Source organism: Pinus tabuliformis, chromosome J (assembly GCF_031772625.1).
Source record: "Pinus tabuliformis cultivar Carrire ecotype Pingquan chromosome J, CPIR1, whole genome shotgun sequence".
Classification (NCBI taxonomy): Eukaryota; Viridiplantae; Streptophyta; class Pinopsida; order Pinales; family Pinaceae; genus Pinus; species Pinus tabuliformis.
Window position 1 is genome coordinate 1,132,582,286 of NC_142295.1, and position 21,085 is coordinate 1,132,603,370.

The following is a 21,085-nucleotide window of genomic DNA, read 5'->3' on the forward strand; positions in this document are numbered from 1 at the left end:
GGCTGACTCAATCCAGAAAGGCAGACGCTGGGGTTTCTGGGGCAGATTGGAGCTGAGGAGTTGCTGGAGGATTTATCCGGGGTTTCAACCGGGACATTTGTCTCAGACTGAGAGGTACTACTGCCAAGGGCATTCTTTGTTGGGTAATCCGGATTTGGCATCCAGATTGTACTCTGAAATTGCTTAATAAGAAAACCCTCAGATCGCTGCACCGGTTTTCTCGGATTGGGTTTTTTTGGGGACATTGGTCCAAAATAAACGGTGTCATTTTGTGTGCTTGTTTCTGTTTCCTTCAGTTGATGATCTGTAATATGTTGAGCATGCTCTAGTGTTTATTTTCAGTATTTACATTGTAAATAACTTGTTAAGTAACGAAACAAGTATGTAGGAATAAATCAATAAAGAGAATGGAGGGTTTCTAATTGGTAGACTTAGAAACTTCAACATGGTATCAAAGCGTGGTTGCAGATCACAAGAGAACTGAGGAAATCAGCTGGGCGGAGCAATAGCAATAGAAAATAGCTGTCCTGAGTGACATAAGTTGTTTCTAGCAGAGTAGCAACAAGGAAAGGGTGATGCAGTGCCTGTGTCATCAAGGGTGAGCCAGGAAGAGGCAATGCAGAGGCTAAGGGAGGCAAAGGGAGACTCATGCAGAGCCATGCAGAAGCTAAGGGAGGCAAAGGGAGACTCACATAGAGCCATGCAGAAGCTAGGAGGGCTAACACAGTTGGCTGAGGAGGTCGAGTTGTTGGTGCCGGGATTGCGCAGAGCCTAGGAGCTCTCACCTTCAGGTTGTTGGGGTTTAGGAGGTTGTGGGAAACTTGCAGAGTGGAGTTGGTGGGGTACTGTAGTCAGAACAGTACCTAATAGGGCAAGTAGGAGGGAGTTGCTACTGAGGGTTTCTAGCTGAGAAATCCGGATTAGTGGTGCAGTTGCACAAATGATCAGAGTAGGGGGCATCTCAACATCGGCAGAAGGATTTCTAGGAGGGAAATCGGGACTCAGAAGGAGTCACATTGAAAACCTCCAAGAGGGAAGTAGAAGAGTAGCATGGCACTACACGGAGTAAGAGACCAAGACAGACTGGACGAAGCCTGAAACTTCGTAGTCTAGAAGGCCAAAATCTTATCCGTACTTGACAAAAATCGTGTCAAGCACTTCGCCTTGAGGACGATAGCAATCCCAGTTGACCCAGCTGATAACGACAAGTATGAGGAGGCAATGGTGAGGGCCAAGAGCATCATCCTTGACGGGGTCAAGGACCATGTAGTACCACACATTGCCGAGAAGGAAACAACAAATGAGATGTTGGAGGCCCTAAAGAAAATGTACCAACATACTTCTTTGCAGAGAAGTATGTTACTAGAAAATCAGATGAGGTCATATCAGATGAAGAAGGGAGAACCAATCGACACCTTCCTCGGAGGACTGAATGAGATCCGAGATCAGTTGACTACCATAGGAGCCACGCCGGATCAGGAATTGATGGTGAGGACAGCCCTGAATGCAGTCTCAGAAGACTGGGAGGTATTTGTCTAGAGTATACTAGGTAGAGGGACCCTTCCACCTTGGGAGGAGATGTGGGCGGATCTTCGCCAAGAAGCAATCAGACGACAAACCAAGGCGGGAAGCAACAGTAAGGGGATCAAAGTCAAAAAGGAGGAGGAAGATGTTGCCCTAGCATGTAAAGGAAAGCAAGAAAAACTTAAGGAGAAGGATCTCTCCAAGATCTAGTGCTTTCACTGTGGGGAGCTAGGTCATTATGCAACCCAGTGTCCAAGGAAGAAGAGTAAGGGAGAGTCTTCCAAGACTAAGGCAACACTAGCAAGGGCAGAGAAGGAAGTGGAGACAGACGATGACTGTGCCATGAGTGCATACGCACCACTTGAGCGAAAGTGGGGAGATATCGAGCTGTAGTTAGATGGACTACAGGCAATGAGAGGTAGGATCCTCGAGGTACCCGGCCTCTTAGATTAGACCTTGCTATGGGAGCCTCGATGAGGAGTAGCAGGACTGGTGGATGTGGGTAGAGACAGATGCGGATGAATTCGATAGAGAGAGCTATAGTGCAGACTTCCCAGGACAGTGCGAGGCTAGCAGGTTGCAACAATGCGAGAGGTATGGGAGTGTTGCACCAATGCAGGATGACACAAAGAGGTGTGCAACGGTGCGAGATGCAGGGAGTTGTTGTAGCAGCGTAGAGGTCAGAGAGGAAGCACTTGTCAGCGACAGAGGGATCTTCAACATCAGGAGGGTCTCTAGCCCAACAAAGAGGTTAGAGTTGGGAGATCAATTACCTACTTCTCAGTAACTGAGTTGCAGTACAACAGTGGGCAACACGATGCAGCATGATGAGAGGAGATGCAGTGCAGATGCAATAGTGGCAGTGATAGAGCCATGGGAAACAACACGGATGCAGAGGGAGTTGCAGTACAGATGCAGTAGTGGCAGTGGCATTGCCATGAGTAGCAGTACAGGATGCAATAGTGCAGAGGATGATGGGCAACAGGCCCAACATCAGCACAGGGATCAATGCCAGATGATCAGGGTGATACTCAGTGAGGAGTATTACTAGAGCACACTCCTTAATAAGAGGGAGTGTTGATTTGGGGTAGCATTGAATGCGCTCTAGCCACGAAATTTGGTGGAGAGGTTGGGGCACATGAGATCTCCAATACCCAGAAAGGGTTTGGGTATATTCCAAACAATTTGGGAGATATTAAAATAATTAATATTTTCAATGGAGTCCCTAAGTCTAAACTTATGGAAATTAAAATATTAATGTGGATTAATATAAAATTGTGTTAGAATGGTCGAAAAGACATGGATCAAGCTAGATCTAATCTTAGCCGTTGATTAGGGACTTAATCTTGGTCATTGATATGTCAACGAGAAAAGTATAAGAGGAGGCTTGAGGGTCACTTGGAGAACACACTAGATGATCAGTCATTCTATTCTCTAGAGTGGGGTTTGCTAAGAGAGATAGAATCAATGATCAGAGTTGTAGCTGAGGGGCAGTGAGTACAGGGAGACAGAGGTAGAGATAGTGCCGGGAGATCAGCGTAGGAGCCAGAGAGAGTGATGCAGTAGCAACCATGGCTCACACAGGGCCACACAGAGGCAGCCAGGCGCTGTGCAATGCTTCAGAGATCTAAAATCTGAATAAGTTGTTTAATATTGGTATTTGAGGCTGAAATCAATGGCTGATCTTCAACAATGCTCTGATACCATGTTGAAATTTTATAGCATGTGCACTAGAATACAATTTTATGATCCGGTAATTACTTACTAATTATTTTCAAATAGTATTTCTAATGCCAATAATATTTTTGAATAATTACACAGAAAATATCAACTATAAATGCAACAAAAACAATAAAGATCATAGAAAGACAACCATGCACAATAGACAATAATTTTTACCCTGGGAAACCAACCTTGGGAGAAAAACCAACAATATTTTCTCAAGGAAAAGTTGTCTTTTCAAGAAGGATACAAGTAAGAAATTTGTCTAGAAATATGTGCCAAAAATACAAGTCAAAACACCAGTCAAACCGATCAAACTACTGCTAGTCAATTCTAGTCAAAGTAGTCAAAAATCAAAAGTCAATGTTGATCAACACGAGGTCAAACTCGGTCTATGATCAACTCTACATTCAACTCGCATGTGCGGTTGCGGTCAAATTAGCCTATGGTCAACTTACATGTGTGGTCAAACTCTGCAATCAAATCTCAATCAAACAACTGCGGTCAACCTCAGTCAAATTCGTTTAGTCATCACATGTGTGGCAAGGATGAAATGATGAAGGGAGATGAAAGATGAACCTTAACAAATAGATTTCTCCTGTACTTGAATTTCTTCTCCACTGGAAAAGATTGAATGAGTTTGTTTTGTTGATGATTTGTCTCCTGATCCGTTAACCCTCGTGGATATTCCACTGGACAGTTCGTCACAACAGATCTGATAGTATTATATTTAATATCTAAAATTTTATACTAATATAGTTTTATTAGATTTCTGGATTTGTAGATTTACTGTTAATAGTGCATGCATGTGAATGAAATTTGTGTAGAAAATAGAGAACGACAAAATAAAAACTCACACACACATAAGACACAAGATTTTCTCAGGGAAACCCTTTCAGGAGAAAAACTTGGCTGGAAGGTGAGGCCACTCTGCTCTCTTTCTATGTCTAGAAATATGGCTGCAAGTATAATGAAGTATGGCCTGTGGTGCATGGGCTGCTACAGTGCACAGATGCTCTCTGTGTGCTCTACCTCCTATCCCTCTTGGTTATTTTTGCTGAGCTATGGAAATGCACTCGAAAGAACGAAATCCCTTTTCCTCTTAGTAGCTCAGTTATAACATAGCCTGATAGCCTACTAGTGGTTAGGTGTAACTACCTCAACTCTTAAACAAATTCACAATATAGACTCTTCTAGAGTCTTTTACATCATGGCACGTGGCTAGCCCCTTTTCCATGAATAGTGGGGGCTAACGTGGCATCCACTCGAATTACGCTGGTGAAAACAGAAAGGTCAACTTCTGTGTGGGATAACTTTCCCATACAAACTTTTATTGATGCACTTCTTGTGCCGTTGGAAAGTTCTCTATGTAGAATAACATGAAAAGATGAGACACTAAAGCGGCAAATTTTTAACCCCAAATGATGTCGTTTGATGCCTCAAAACGCTCGTAGAAGGTTTCAAACCCTATTTTGTCAAATTGGGTCCCGCTGGTAAAAATGGTCCCGTGCGCTGATTCCTCCACTTTTTCCACTCTGAGTGCATGAAATGGATGACAAGCAATATAATTACCCAATCCAGATTATCTCCTCACATGCTTGTCTATTTATATAGAGCTCTAATGTTGAGTGGCGACCCATAAAGAGGCACCTCATCACAAGGAAACCCCTCACTTATACATTACAACTCAACATTAGACTAGAATTGTTTATTCCACTAATTGGTGAAAATCACCATTACATAAACAAATCAAACCCACTCTATAAAAAATAGATGACTCCATCTTGTTGCAAGCAATGTGAGCATCATGGGCCAATCTCCCCTAGCCAAATCAACATGGCCCCATGGGAGAAAGATTGCCCCTAGGCCATTCACCCCAAACGAAGCCAAATTAGCATCGCCCCATGGGTGAATGTATCATTCCCCCCAGTCAAATCAACATGACCCCAAGGGGGAGTGTCTTTGCCCAATGTTGCAAAAACATCAACATATGATAAGGATGATGTTGATTTGAAGTAGAGAATAAGGGTTCTATCTGAAACTATCGAGTAGAGTGGCCAAAATGATGAGAATATGCTACTAATAGTGGCCACAGAACATTAATCCATTTTGATCCTCTTGACTATGACATAGAAGAGGACCAAGTTAGTAAACTTCTCAACAAATTCAAGTTTTATCTGCTAGTTCAGAAAGGAATCTCAGAAATAAGATTCTTCTTTGTGAGCCTTGTTGAGATACATGTATTTTCGATGAACATAGAGAATGAGCTAGAAGAAACAAAATTAGAAGGTTTTGCCACAGATACACATTATTTTGTCACTATATTGTCCATGACCAACCTATTTAGGTATTATTAATCATTGGAGGGGGTCATCTAGTCTACTTGGAAATTGGAGAGGAATCACTGGTATAGATGAAACATTTGGAAATTGAATTTGACATATCTTTCCTTGACTTAAATCCTATAGGTGATAATCTTGATTGGAGTGAATTTGTAGTTGTTGGACTATGGAAAGAATAAAGTATTAGGTTTTACCCAGTTTTGAAGTTAGACTTGCTTACAAGGTTCCACTTTGTAGAAAATGTTCCACCTCAGTCTATTATGCTTTGTAGATTTGAAGGGTTTCCATATTTTCTATGTGGTGGAGTTAGGTCTGTCCAACCTTGAACACACTCTAAAGATACATTGATCTAGGATCAATTGGAACTGACTTCGGGTCAGTAAGAGTGATATAATTGACTCTTTTGGAATAGACTTCGGGTCAGTAAGAGTGGTATGACACACTCTCTTCATTGGGATTTACTTCGGGTCAGTAAGAGTGCTATTGGGCACTCTCTTTTATCTGGGACTGACTTCAGGTCAATAGAGGATGGTATGATACATTCTTGATCATTTCTTCTTCTTCATAGTTTAGCAGAGCAGAGTAGAGTCGATCAGTGCAGGGCAGTGCATTTGATGGATGAGATAGTACTGACAGATAGATGGATTAGCAGATGGAGTTCTCCCTAGTTGGGAGGGATTGTTAAAATTGGCAACTAGGGCCAAACTCCATGTGGGTCATCTTATTTATGGCAGCTGATATTTTTCTTGGATTCCTCTCATCGAGAGGTGTAGGATTGATCTAACAATCATCCGATTCCGACATGTATTCATGGAGATATGAATTTATTTGTATTTCTTGACAATTTGTCAAGGTCGGCCAGCATGTAAAATAGTGTTGCACACCCCCAACTAAACCTCAACGTGGGATATAAATAGAGGAGACCTTGAGGCATTAAATCACTCATCTCATCCTCACATCTCTTCTCTCTCCTTGTCTCTTGGGTATACAAAGGAAAGAGGACACAACTCTCACGTGGGAAAGAGGACGCAGCTAGGGCATCATTTTGAGAGGACGCAACTCTCATGTGGGAAAGAGGATGCAACTAGGGCATCATTTTGGGAGGACGCAACTCTCACGTGGGAAAGAGGACGTAGCTAGGGCATCATTTTGAGAGGACGCAGTTAGGGCAGCAAGGATGCAGGAAGGTACAACAATCTTGTTTGGGGTGATTTAGGCTTGCGTTGACCAGCGTATTGCCTCCATTGACTGCGACTTTGTGTGGGCAACCTCTCCTAGGCTAGGGACAGCCTGCGTTGACTTGTTGGAGAGCTCATTTGGGACAACGTTGACTGGTTAGGGCTAGATGCAGTATGCTGTAGCATTGACTACTGTTTTGACCATATTACATTGACTGTTTTTGGGTTGCTATCTTTGCTGTTGGAGACTGAGTTCTCCTAGGTTGTCTTGGGCACATTTGGGAGCTGATTGATCACCCTTGCTATTGTTGTTCAAGGGTTTCATTATTGTTGTTGTAAATCACATATTTGTGATATTGTACTATCTCTCTCTCTCTCTGCTGAATTATTGAAGAATATAGAAGAATTGATCAAAGGATTTCCCTGCATTGGGGTTTGTTCCTGGCTAGCGCCACATCTTGTGTCTCTTGTCTTGGCTTGTCTTCTGTTGATTTCATTTATGTTCTATCAACATTTTACTTTTATGTTAATGTGATTTCTATACTGAGAATTGACATTGGGCTAATAGGAAGAATTGAAGTAAATTGCTCTAAGCATAGATCATACCATAATTTAACATGGTATCAAAGCTGAGGTGAAGACAAAGCCGAAGCAGAGTAAGAGCAGTCACCAAAGACAATTGGAAAAAAAAGAAAAGTCAAAAGGCTTCATGGGTTCCTCATCACACTTCCCCGCTGAAGACGAGCTCCGTGAGAAGTCTGACTATCACGGATGGAAGATGTCTGTTGATCTGACATTGGAAGAGCAGGAAGTGTTAGATTATGTGAGAGGCAGAATTACATAGCCTCCATCAAATGCATCGGCTGCTACAAGGAACAAGTACACTAAGGGTGAAGTCAAAGCAAAGAAGATCATCTGGGACTCAATTGACAAGCGTCTGGTGGCCTATGTTTTTGAGATGAACACCTCCAAGAAATCTACGATAGATTGGTAAGCTTGTTTAAAGTTAGTGATGCAAATCAAGATTTGTTTCTCAAAAATAAGCTGAAGGATATTAAGAAGGGCAAGGACGAGGATATTCAATCCTACTTCTTAAGGATCACTGAGATCAAGAATGATCTCCTATCGATTGGAGAAGTCATTGCTGACAGGGAACTAACTATCACTACTCTTGGAGGGCTCCCATTTGAATGGTATGTATTTAGAACGACTCTTCTCAACAATGATCGAATTCTGGGATATGAGGAATTGATGGCAAGATGCATTCAATAAGAGACAAGGATGGTGGACAAGAAATGCCTTCAAGCAAAGGCAATCCCACTACTTTCTCCTCTCATGCCAAAAGGAGAAATAATTCTGGGTCTAAAGGTCACTTCAAAGGAAAGACCAGATCAAAAGGTGGAAGGAAGGGAAGATGCTTCATTTGCAATAAATTTGGTCACTATGTGAGGGAGTGTCCAAATAGAAAGGACTCATCACATGACGATGATCAAAATCACTCCCGGGGCAACTCCAACAACATTCAAAGGAATGGTAGGTTCAATGGCAAAGGAAAGAGGAATGCGGGAAATCAAGGAAGTGGTCAACCCTCCAAGAAAGCAAGGAACTCCAGGTATGAATCAAATGTTGTTAACAATAAGCAAGATTAGTATTATCTAATATCGACCCTCTCTACTACTTCTCCTCTGGACTCGTTGGGCAATTGGCATTTTGATAGTGGTGCCTCAAGTCATTTCATTGGTTACAAGGAAGCTCTCTCTAATTTGATAGAGAAGGAGACAAACTTGGAGATAATTCTTGGAGACAATTCCACCTATCTCGTAAAGGGTGTAGGGAATGTTACTCTTCAATTAAATCAGGGTAACATAATTCATTTGCAAGAAGTCCTATATGTACTTGATCTCAAGAAGAACCTAGTGCCCATTTCGGCAATGGAAGACAAAGGCTACAAGGTGGCCTTCATCGATGGCAAGGTATGCATGTGGAAAAAGAATTTTAAAGATGCTTTCACTCTTGGGTTTCGGGATGATTCTTTATATCAAGTTGGAGGAAGTCCGTTGGGAGTCATGTCTTGCGACACAACTCTATAGTTTGAGCTATGGCACTGGAGGTTTGCCCACCTTCATTATAAGGCTCTACCCAATGTGAGACATATGGTAATAGGGATGCCCGAGTTTAAAGTAGAGCAAGAAGGTGTATTTCCGGGGTGTGCCGAAGGAAAGCTCAAAAGAGGACCATTCCCCTCTAGTCATAGCAGGACCTCCGTCATTTTGCAGTTGGTTCACTCCGACATATCGAGTATGATGCCTATGAACTCTTTGGGAGGATATTTATATTATCTCACTTTTACAGATGATTATTCTTGCAAGACTTGGATATACTTCTTGAAAAAGAAGGATGAAGTGTTCTCCTGGTTCTGTCACTTCAAAGCCTTGATTGAAAATCAAACCAAGAAGAGGATCAAGATCTTAAGGACTGATAATGGGACTGAGTATGAATCCAATGAGTTCCATGACTTTTGCAAAGAAGCTGGCATTAAGAGGGAGACCACAACAAGATACACTCCTGAGCAGAATGGTGTGGCTGAGAGGAAGAATCGTACGATTATGGAAGTTGTTCATTCCATTCTCCATGATCAAAGGCTTTCGAAGTTTCTATGGGCCGACGCTGTGAATACTGCTACATATGTTCAAAATTGATGCCCTCATCAAGCATTGGATTCTAATACTCTCGAAGAGATGTTCACTGGTAAGAAACCTGATGTCTCTCATTTTAGAATTTTTGAAAGTCCCGTATATTTTCATGTGCTGAAAGAGAAAAGAAACAAATTGGGTGCATCTGGAAAGAAGGGAATCTTCGTGGGCTATAGTGAAAATTCTAAGGGCTATAGAATCTATGTGGCTGGTCAAAGGGAAGTCAAGATAAGTCATGATGTCACCTTTGACGAAGATATGGCTCTTAGCAAGGTTGACAATCTTCCTATTCTAAGGAAAGATAAAGAAGCTGACACCAGGAAGCCGGATGAGAAGGAAGATGAGACGATGCCCGATGTGGAAGAACCTATGGATCCTATTGATCCCCCTCTGCAAGAGCCTTCCTCTTCTAGGAAGAGGCCCTCATGGCTTAGGGGGACACTTGATGATGCTGAAGGACATATTACACCCAGAGGGACTTTCTGTGAAAGTAAGAAGCCGACCAGGTATTAGGGATACTTGACTATTATGAGCACCATCATTCAAAATGAGCCTACATCGTTCGAAGAAGCCGTGAAGCAGCAGGTATGGAAGGATGCTATGAATGAAGAATACGATTCCATCATGAAGAATGATGTCTGGGATGTGATCCCCAGACCCTAGGACAAAACAGTTGTCACCTCAAAGTGGCTTTACAGAATAAAGCATGGAGCTGATGGGAGTGCTGAAAAGTATAAGGCTCACTTTGTTGCTCGAGGCTTCTCCCAAAAGAAAGGTGTAGACTATGATGAAATATTTGCACTTGTTGCTTGATACACCACTATCCGCTCGATCATAGCCCTTGCCGCTTTGCAAGGATGGGACCTACATTAGATGGATTTCAAGATCGCGTTCTTGCATGGTTCGATTAAAGAGGAAGTCTATGTGGAACAACACGAGGGGTTTGAGATTCATGATCGGGAATCTCACGTATACAGGTTGAAGAAAGCCCTCTATGGGCTGAAGCAAGCACCCCGAGCTTGGTATGAGAGGATTGATAGCTACTTGATGAAGCAGGGATTCACTAGGAGTGAAGCTGATCCAAACCTTTACTTTAAGGTTGAGGATGATAAGCCTCTCATACTGGTGCTATATGTTGACGACCTCTTTTTGACAAGTGTAGACCCTCTCATTAACAAATGTAAGAGGGAGTTGGCTTCTGAATTTGAGATAAAGGACCTAGGACTGATGCACTATTTCCTAGGGCTGGAAGTCTAGCAAAAGGCAAGAGAAATTTTCCTATCTCAAGGAAAATACGTGGTGACGATATTGGAGAGATTTGGTATGGTGGACTGCAAGCTCGTGACTACCTCAATGGAGCTTAACTTCAAGAAGCTATGCGGTAGTGCTGTCGGACATGTATTGGGAAATGCTTCTGAGTATCGTCAACTCATAAGAGCACTGACGTTCTTGGTGAACTCCCGTCCGGATATATGTTTTGTAGTCAACACGTTGAGCTAATATATGGTTGAGCCTCATCACTCACATTGGATTGGTGCTAAGAATCTTCTGAGATATCTTCGGGGCACAATCACTCATGGATTGAGATACACTATCGGAGATGTGAGGTTGCATGGTTATTCCGATGCTGATTGGGCAGGCATTGCAAGAGCACTTTCGGGTGTTGTTTCTCTTTGGGTTCTGCTTCGATATCCTGGATGAGCAGGAAGCAGAAGTTGGTTTCTTTGAGCACTGCTGAGGCCGAATACATAGCTGCGAGTATGGCCTCTTGTGAAGTTGTTTGGTTGAGGAAGAAATTCAGTGAGCTGTTTGGACATATGCTGCATACTACTGTGATCCTCTGCGACAACCAGAGTGGGATTTGTTTATCAGAGAATCTCGTATTTCATGACTACTCCCCACATCGATATCAGGTACCACTTTATTCGGGATATGGTACAACAAGGAGCAATAAGGCTCCATCATATTGGGACATATGAGCAGGTCACCGACATTCTGACGAAGCCCCTGGGAAAGGTCAAATTCTTGACTTTCCGAGAACGACTAGGAGTCATTGAGAGACCCTCTTATAGGGTCCTGTATGATGCATACATTGAGCTTTGGGATCTTCGGGGGGCATGGGTTACTTGGAGCGACGAGCGAACATAGGGTGACTCACCCTCCCCTAGTGGTGCGCTATGTACAAGGTGAATGATTTAGCCTTCCCTTGTGATACCTCGTGGCGACATGTAGGCAGGATGAGTGGTTCATCCTTCTCCTGCCGAGACATCCTACCCATGCAATCTGGGACTCATTGGAAGCACCTCTCATTTGGCCAATGAGTAGGGAAATGAGGATAGGGACCATAGTAGTATCGATGGACGCATCGTGTATCTACCGTACTTCCTATGCTAGGATGGCATTGATCTGGGATCAATTGGAACTGACTTCGGGTCAGTAAGAGTGATATAACTCACTCTCTTTTGGAACTGACTTCGGGTTAGTAAGAGTGGTATGACACACTCTCTTCATTGGGACTGGCTTCGGGTTAGTAAGACTAATATTGGGCACTCTCTTTTATCTGGGATTGACATCGAGTCAGTAGAGGATGGTATGGTACAGACAGATGGATTAGAAGATGGAGTTCTCCCTAGTTGAGAGCGAGTGTTAAAATTGGCAACTACGGCCAAATTCCATGTGGGTCATCTTATTTATGGCAATTGATATTTTTCTTGGATTCCTCTCGTCGAGAGGTGTAGGATTGATTTAACGATCATCTGATTCTAACATGTATTCATGGAGATATGAATTTATTTGTATTTCTTGATGATTTGTCAAGGTCGGCCAGCATGTAAAATAGTGTTGCACACCCCCAGCTAAACCTCAACGTGGGATATAAATAGAGGAGACCTTGAGGCATTAGATCACTCATCTCATCCTCACATCTCTTCTCTCTCCTTGTCTCTTGGGTATACAAAGGAAAGAGGACGCAACTCTCACGTGGGAAAGAGGACGTAACTAGGGCATCATTGTGAGAGGACGCAGTTAGGGCAGCAAGGACACATGTAGGTACAACAATATTGTTTGGGGTGATTTAGGCCTGCGTTGACCAGCGTATTGCCTCCATTGACTGCGGCTTTGTGTGGGCAACCTCTCCTAGGCTAGGGACAACTTGCATTGACTTGTTGGAGAGCTCATTTGGGACAACGTTGACTGGTTAGGGTTGGCTACAGTATGCTATAACATTGACTGCTTCTTTCACCATATTACATTGAATGTTTTTGGGCTGCTATCTTTGCTGTTGGAGACCGAGTTCTCCTAGGTTGTCTTGGGCACATTTAGGAGCTGATTGATCACCCTTGCTATCGTTGTTCAAGGGTTTCATTGCTGCTGTTGTAAATCACAGATGTGTGATATTGTGCTATCTCTCTCTCTCCCTGTGCTGAATTATTAAAGAATATAGAAGAATTGATCAAAGGGTTTCCCTGCATTGGGGTTTGTTCCTGGCTAGCGCTACATCTTGTGTCTCTTGTCTTGGCTTGTCGTATGTTGATTTCATTTATGTTCTATTAGCATTTTACTTTTATCTTAATGTGATTGCTATACTGAGAATTGACATTGGGCTAATAAGAAGAATTGAAGTAAATTGCTCTAAGCATAGATCATACCATAATTTAACAATGATCGACTAGATGGAGTGGAATTGTATTAGACATGATTTATATACATATATATATATATATATATAATATTTTGAGTTATGGACGAAAACATGCATATTTGACATTGGTTGAAAATATTTGATTTGGAGATGAAGATTGGAGCACAAGCTCAAGGGGAGCACCCTTTTCTATTGATGTCAAAGGGGGTGAGATTGCAAACAGGGCGAGTAGTTGACAAAAAGTATGGAGAGAATGTAGACAGGGAAAGAAACTATTAGAAGAAGTAGAATCAAAGTATTTCCCATCAATAACAAATGGCAAGGTTGTTGAAAATGATTGCTATTGATGTCAAAGGTTATCCAAACGAAAGAGGAAGTTAGATAGTCAAATAACATATTTCAATACCTCTGAAACAATATATGGCACGCTTTCTGGAAATCATAGTATTCAAAACTTGTCGATTCGAACAATAAACCGGTTAAATCGGTTGGTTCATTAGCCCAGACCACCAAACCAGTTGAAAAACCGGGTTATTTGAGTGGATCCCCCGATTTTTTGGTTTGATCATGCGTAAACCGACAGGTTTATGACAAAATCAATTGGTTTTCCCATAAACTAGCCATTTTCGTCATTAACTGGCCGATTTATTGCCAGGTCGGCTGCAAATCCCACATAATGTGTTTTTGTGAGTTTTGAAGCGGTTTTGAGGGAAACTTTGGGTTGTTTGCTACATAATGTGATTTTGTGAGTTTGAAGCGGTTTTGAGAGAAACTTGGGGTTGTTTCCCTCCAGAAACAGGCTCTCCAAGAAATGCATGCCTCCCCTCTCATTTGCCACACACATCTCAAACCTAGCAATGTTGGCAATCAATGGTAATGTTAAATTCTTTCATTTTCATCCTTTTACTTAAATTTTTCACATTACCATGAAATGACTCAGGATGTTTGAGAGTGGTTTCGACTTCATTGGATTTCATATGGAGAAACTAGAATTTTAGATTTCACTCAAAATTTAGCAAATTTAATGGCTTTCAAGATTTCATGGTTTGGGGGTTTGCAATGTTTCCATTTGATTTTGTCATGCATGAGGGTATGAGATTGGCATTTGATCAAGAGCGTGAAGCCCTTTAAGTATGTTGATGTTGGTGGCATTGATTGTTGAACTTTGTTGATGTAGGTGGTATTGATTGTTGAACTCCTTTACCATGGCCTTAGCAAAAATGTACCCTTCAGTCGAACGAAATAATTGGTTAGGCATGCTAAGCTTTGTCTACCACATTATAAGGTTGAGGAGATGAACCCTTCACTCAAACCAAAATCATTGGTTAGGCATGTTAAACTTTTTCAATATCTATCATATTATAAGGTTGAGAAATTCAAGCCTGAAGACTTAGAGCTAGATGATGCTTATGTATCTCTTGTTGATGATCCCATTTCTAGTAGCGTCGAATCAATGATGAGTTTCATAAGTGATCATGTTGATCAGTGATTTGTAGTTTTGATGTCTAGTTTTGTTGCTACTGCTACTACTACTACTACTACTAAGGTTGCAAAGGAGTCTTAAGAGTTCTCAAACTATGAGCTAGATTATTTATGTAGCTCATGTTGATGATCCCATGTCTAGTAGTGGCGATGAGTTTGATCATGATGAGGAGTGATCATGTTGATCACTGATATGTAGACTTGTAGTAGGGAAGTGGCCCCATAGCTTGTAGCGTTGTTTTTGGACTGTAGAGGCCATTTAGAGCCTCATTGATTATGTATTTTGTTGATTATACTCAGTGCCATTTTGATATATTCAACATTATATGGTATATAGATGAGCAAAATTCGTATATTTTGTCTCCATCGGTTTGGAATCATGGTTTTAAATCTTAAAAATAGTTTCTGTATTAAAAATCAATTATTTAATGTATTTTTTAAAGACCAGTTTGTTGAGATCTGACCAGTGCTAGTTTAACTGGTTCTGGTTTGAAACACAGTTTGATAGGTGGACCGGCCCAGTCACCAGTTCCGGTGTTGAATACTATGCTAGAAATATTGTTTTTAGATTTTGATGCCCCATTTAGATACCCTATTTTTGAATGCATTTTTACTTCAATTACTTAGCTCAAATGGGAGCATAATATATATCGTCGGAAAGCTTATTCCGAGACTTTTCTAACAGTATATGGCACTCCCTCTAACATCTCACGATTGAGGATAAATTATTTTTTGAATATTCATTATACACTTTTCTAGTTACATAAGTTAGCCAAGCCAGTGGACAAGTTGGCCCAGCTAGTGGGCAAGTCGACACTACTTTTGTGGGTCAAACACACTATATATAGGCATTATGTTAAGTAACTTGTTTAAGCCAACTCTGATTTATCTAAGTAAGTGAAGGAGTAGTTCTAAGGTTCATACCTCATGAACCAAAGCCAAGTTCGAGAGTTTTTCTGTGAGAAGGGTTTTTGGCACTCTTTGGGAAGGTTTTTGGTCCTAGTTAGAAGGCGAGTTGCAAAGTTGTTCTAGAGGCTGAGTTTCAGCCTTGTTGAAGGACGAACTTCAGTCATGTTGAGGCCGAGTTTAGGTCTTGTTTGAAGGTTGGTTCTGGTGTTCTGAAGGCCAAGTTCAAGTTTGATTGTGACCGAAGTTACAATCCTGTCATAGACCAAGTTCTAGTCTGATTTTCGAGGTGGTTGAGCTCTGTTGGAGAACTGTTGCAGGGATCTTCGAAGGCTAATTCTAGTTGGCTAAGGTGGTGTTAAGGGAGTTGTTAGTTAATGTAGTTGTGATGTTGAGTTGATGATAGGACCGAGACCTATTATGAACAAAGGTGCAGTAAGAACAAGGCTATCTGGACAATTTGTGTGGTAGGGTTGTGAGTTGCATAAGGTGAGTGTTTGGTACAAAGGTTGATAAGTCATAGGAAGCAAAACTTCAATGTTGTAAAGGCCCATTTCGTTCCATGTGCATTGAAAAGCCCTATGTAGTAGAAAGAAATGTATAGTGTTGAGTACAAGTTGCCAGGTGGCTAGACCTTCTCTTTGAACATATAATAAGCCTAAGCAGTGACAGTCTATGTCACACAGTTTGAGTTCGACAATGATTAAGTTCGATTCGAATTTGAATTTTCCAATCAGGTTCGAATGAGGTTTGGCATTAGGTTCGACTATACATATTCTTCAATATATATATATATATATATATATATATATCTATATATGACAAAATAATAGAAAATTCAAAATAGATCCATAAACACATGAATACAAATTCTTATTAGTAAACATACATGAATAATGTTGTCATAATAATTGAAGATGCCCATATGAGGCTCATTCTGCCAAAATTAACAGTAAGATATATTTACGAAGGACACTATCTTCCACTTCTAACAAGCACATAAATAATTGACTAACAAAACATTACACAGACCAGAAGTATATTGGAGCTATTTGTTGAGTTCTCTGAAAGAAGTATCAATTCAGTTCTTGAAAGAGACCTCATGGCAAAGTGGTTGGACTTCCCAACTATTTTGGGAAGAAGGAATGCAATTTCTTTATCTCATGGAAATTTTTGGGATGTCACTGTCTAAAGAGAACAAAACACTAGTTTTGAGTACAATGGTGGATGGATTGAAGACATTTAAGCAGGTTGCAAATGCATGCACTTGATTATCTATGGTTTTATATAAACTTTAAAATGTATTATTGTTTTTTAATGTTATGTGGAAATAGGAAATTTAAAGACATTGCTTTCAGCAATGATTACCAACAACCAATAAGCATAATAAGGAAATGAGAAACATGGAAATCCTCTAGATTTCAAATTAACGCCTCTTCTCAGACGCTTATCCTTTATACTAAATTAAAATAAGTTAAAATTGATCCAATGCTTTTTACTTATTTATATGACATTTATGTGTGCCTAGTTTCAGCAATGACTACAAACAGTCAATAAACAAAAAAAAGAAATGATAAGCATGGAAATCTGGCTTTCAAATTAACACCTCTTCTTAGATGAGCGTTCTTTATACTAACTAAGTTAGGTTAAATTTGATTCAGTGTTTGTTACTTAATATATATGACATTTAGTTGTGCTTCTAGTTTTTGCTATATTGTAGCCTTGCGGCTGATATATCATTTTGGGTTTTGAATCACTTTTTTTGGTGAATTTTTCACCTATGTCCAAAAGACCAATTCACCCTTCAATTTTTATCATTTCATTTCTAGCAGACTAGCAGTGAAGCGAGTAACAACCCGACAGTGAAGGGACTAGTTGTCAACCTAGTTGTTGCAGAAGTAGCAGTTCAAAAGTGTTTATGAAACTTCGAAGAGTGCATTTGTTGCCGAACACAAAGATAGAGCAGTTCAAACGGTAAAAGTTTTAAGTTCGCGATTAGGTTCGTTTAAGTTCGATTAGGTTTGATTAGGTTCGATGGAGTTCGATGAGGTTCGGGTTCGACTTTCAGGTTCAGCGAACTTGAACGAACTTCAATTTTTTTTTTTCAGGTTCGCCGAACCCTGTGACATAGATGACAATTGAACAGTGAACAACTAGGGTTGAGGAAGTTGAGTGCTAGTTGGGAAGACCTCTTTTTGATCAAATGCAAAGAATTGACGTATAACAAAGCAAGTCTAAAGAGCCAAGTCAAGAAGCCTACTTGAAGAGAAGAATGTTAAGGTGTACAAGTCAAGTGGCTGTGATCAATCTTGAAGGCACAAACTTGAGGGTTGCATGGTTAGATGAAAACTCACTGAAGAATTTTTTGGGGACCAAATGTAATTGACGATTGATCCAAGGAACAACTTGAAGACATTTAAATGTTCCTATAGTTTGTTGAGTTGGTGCTTAGTTGGGGGATTGGTGTCTCTTGTAGGTTGGTTCTTACATTCCTGAATTGGTGCTCAGCTAGGGGAATGAAATATCTTGTAGGTTGGTGCCTACGAAAGTTGTAAGTTGGTGCTTACTTTGTACAATGAAGTTTACAAAATATTTATAAAGAAAAACTGTACAAGTGTTTTTTATGAAGATCTGTTTTTCATGATTCATGTGCATCAAATGCTTTAAAAGATAAAATTAGTTAAAAATAATGAAATATTGATTCATCCCCCCTCTTAGTATCTCCAACAATTGGTATCAAAGCGACGAGTCTCAAGTTCAAAACTTATTTGGCTCGTGTGGGGGGGGGGGGGAATATTTTTGGACATTGGGTTCAATGTTCCTCGTGTGTTTTGTGACATGGACTAATCACCTCTTGTGGATCCTATCTCTGGTGATTGAACCAAAAACTAATGCCTACAGGTTTGGTCTAGTGGAAATTGAGTCCAACAACTAGAGCATAGGTAGATAGCTCTAAAGTAAAGCTATTTATGGATCATCGTAGGTCTGCTGGTTGGTTGGATGACCAATGGGGAATTTTTTTTTTCCTAGGGGTTACCCACTTTTGGTGGGTGACATTAACAATTGGGAATGTGTCTCTTATATAACATTGGAGAGATAAGTCATGATGAAAGGTCATGAATTTTAGGATTCTAATTGACAATAAACTCAAATCATCTAATTATGTCTTCCGAAAACTCTGTTATTGTCACATGCCTCTCTAGGCATTTGTATCCATTTTTCTCTATTAATCCTACATCCATTTGCTAACGCCCTTTCCTGCTTCAACTATGACTAATGCCCCCATTGTGCAGGTTCTTACTCCATCTTGCTAGGTATGTCTAAAAACATTTTTCCACCATCAACACTTTTGTCCACATTGGTATTTCTTTTATCATTCAACCCTTGGGTCCTTTCAAAACTTCTTCCCATGTGTGAAAATCAACATGTGTCCGTTTCACATCCATCTTCTGAAAATTATCTACCTATTTTTCATCCCAGACTTGTGTGCTTTACGTCTTTCAATGGGGTTCAATTTTATTTGTTTCAGTGGCCATTCATACAACCCTTTGGCAAACTATCCAATAGTAAATATTATGTTTTTGTAAGTACAGTTTCTTATTCCTCCATTGCTCTAGGCTTATATTCAATCTTATTGTTTCTCTTTGGACTATGCACAAATTCAATATCTTTCCTCGCAAGCCATTTTTGAATCTCTTCTCTTGAAGGCCCCCATAACATATTTCTCCCTTTGTGGAGTGGCAATGAAACCAATTATTGTTGCTAAATAAATATGTTAGGTTCATAATTCATGCCAACAATGTTGTAGTCTCATCTAAGCCTTATGGATATTGTCTCAAGGTGACGTGGAGAGATAACTTAGCAAAACAATGTTTTTTGTAATTTAGTGAAAATAAAGGGTTGATGGAGAATAAAGGACTAATGCCTATCCAATATTGGGCCAATGGAGTCGAGATCAAACCAAGAGTGCAATTTATGGAAGGTTAAGGCACATAGAGCTGTTATACATGCCACAATGAGCTTGACCTATTTCAAATTATAAAGAAAGTGGATGAGGTCTTGTGGGAAGCTAGAGAGTCATGCAAGTCTGGAGTGACTAAGCTTTTCGGACTGTCATTATCAAAGATGCATTAGAATTTAGAATGAGAAGTTCAACTAATAGAATTTCGAGCAATATTGATGTTTCATTTTTCAAGTCGTGTTATTCCACATGAAATGTGTTGTATTTTGGATGCATATTGCAGAAATTAGAAATGAAGTGATGATGCATTAGAAAAAGTTGGAAACTGTGCTCTCGACTTGCAATTGTAGTGCAGATTTCTTTGTTGGATTCATCAAATTTTTTCCTCTATTTTAAGAATTAAGGAGATCCAGATGTCATAGCCTTCCCTATGCGTTCTTCTATTAGTACCTCTGACTATGTGTCACCATATTCTCCTGCTTTTATTGACATTGGAAAGAAGTTTAGGTTTTGTATGCCTCAAAACACCCCTCGATGGTAGGATGGGAAGGTAAAGCATATGAAATTCAAGACGTGTAAGAGTTTGTGTGTCAAGTAGATGGAAATATTTTCCTTCGTCATATTTGTTGCATTTCTGTTATGTTTGTTTTGTATATTTTATGCACATTATTATTTGCCTTATTTATATTAGGGGCAAGGACATGGATGCCAATTGCTTTCCATGTCTTATAGTTTTATCGCATTTATTAATATCTCAACGCTTTTAGGGAATGGATTTATGTTACAATATTTCTTCTACATCACACATGTTTTGTCTTTATTTGTTCCATATCATATATATTAGTCTCTACCTTTGGAGATTAACATGACCTGAAAATATGTATGTTTAATATGTTCCCATTATCTGCAATATTGAAGCCGTTTACCCTCTTATGGAGCATAACTATGTTAAGATTTATTTTCCTCAATCATAAATGTAATCCTTATTTCCTTTCAATGCAGGTTGGAGTTTCTGCAAACCCAGATGTTCATTCTTTTGAACTTACTAAAAGAGAAAATTTCATGATTCTTGGATGTGATGGCTTATGGGGGGTATATACTTTAATGCTTAGTTTGATAGTGCCATTTTTTCATGTTTATTTTATTTTCCTTGATCTGTGGCTGAGGCAAAAATTTATATTCATCATTTCTTTTTTTGATTATGGAGCTTCTTGGTTTCTGTCCAGGTATTTGGTCCAGATGATGCTGTCAACTTTGTAGCAAGGCAACTAAAGGTAACTTAAGCCATATATAATGTAAAAAGGCTATCTGATTTTCTGTTATCAATATAATAATATAAATAATAGTAATCATAATAATTATTAATTAAACAATAATTAGTTATTGAAGAGACATGTCCCAAGGGATATCACTATTCATGAAGGGGCACCTTGCCTAGTATATAAGCAGGACCCTCATTTGTAAGCAGCTAGGTCACCTGACATGGGGATTCGAGTGTCGGATTCAGACACATTGACCCCTCAGAACCGGACACGTAGGATTCATTATATATTATTTTGTTTATATATATATATATATATATATATATATATATATATATATATATTAAAAATTAGATATTTCCTACACAAATTCTC

At 40.0% G+C, this 21,085-nt stretch overlaps 1 protein-coding gene across 6 annotated transcripts in view; it reads left to right on the forward strand.

Annotated features, from left to right (window-relative positions):
- LOC149231065 (Protein phosphatase 2C family protein) overlaps nt 1-21,085 on the forward strand; it is a 434,498-nt gene that overhangs the window by 359,148 nt on the left and 54,265 nt on the right. For 5 of the 6 annotated variants that reach the window (XM_089379112.1, XM_089379111.1, XM_089379109.1 and 2 more), the window contains 2 exons: nt 20,451-20,540; nt 20,675-20,722. In XM_089379112.1, the coding sequence (XP_089235238.1) occupies nt 20,451-20,540; nt 20,675-20,722 (138 nt within the window). The remainder of the gene's footprint in view (nt 1-20,450; nt 20,541-20,674; nt 20,723-21,085) is intronic. The other variant, XM_089379113.1, reaches the window with a different exon arrangement.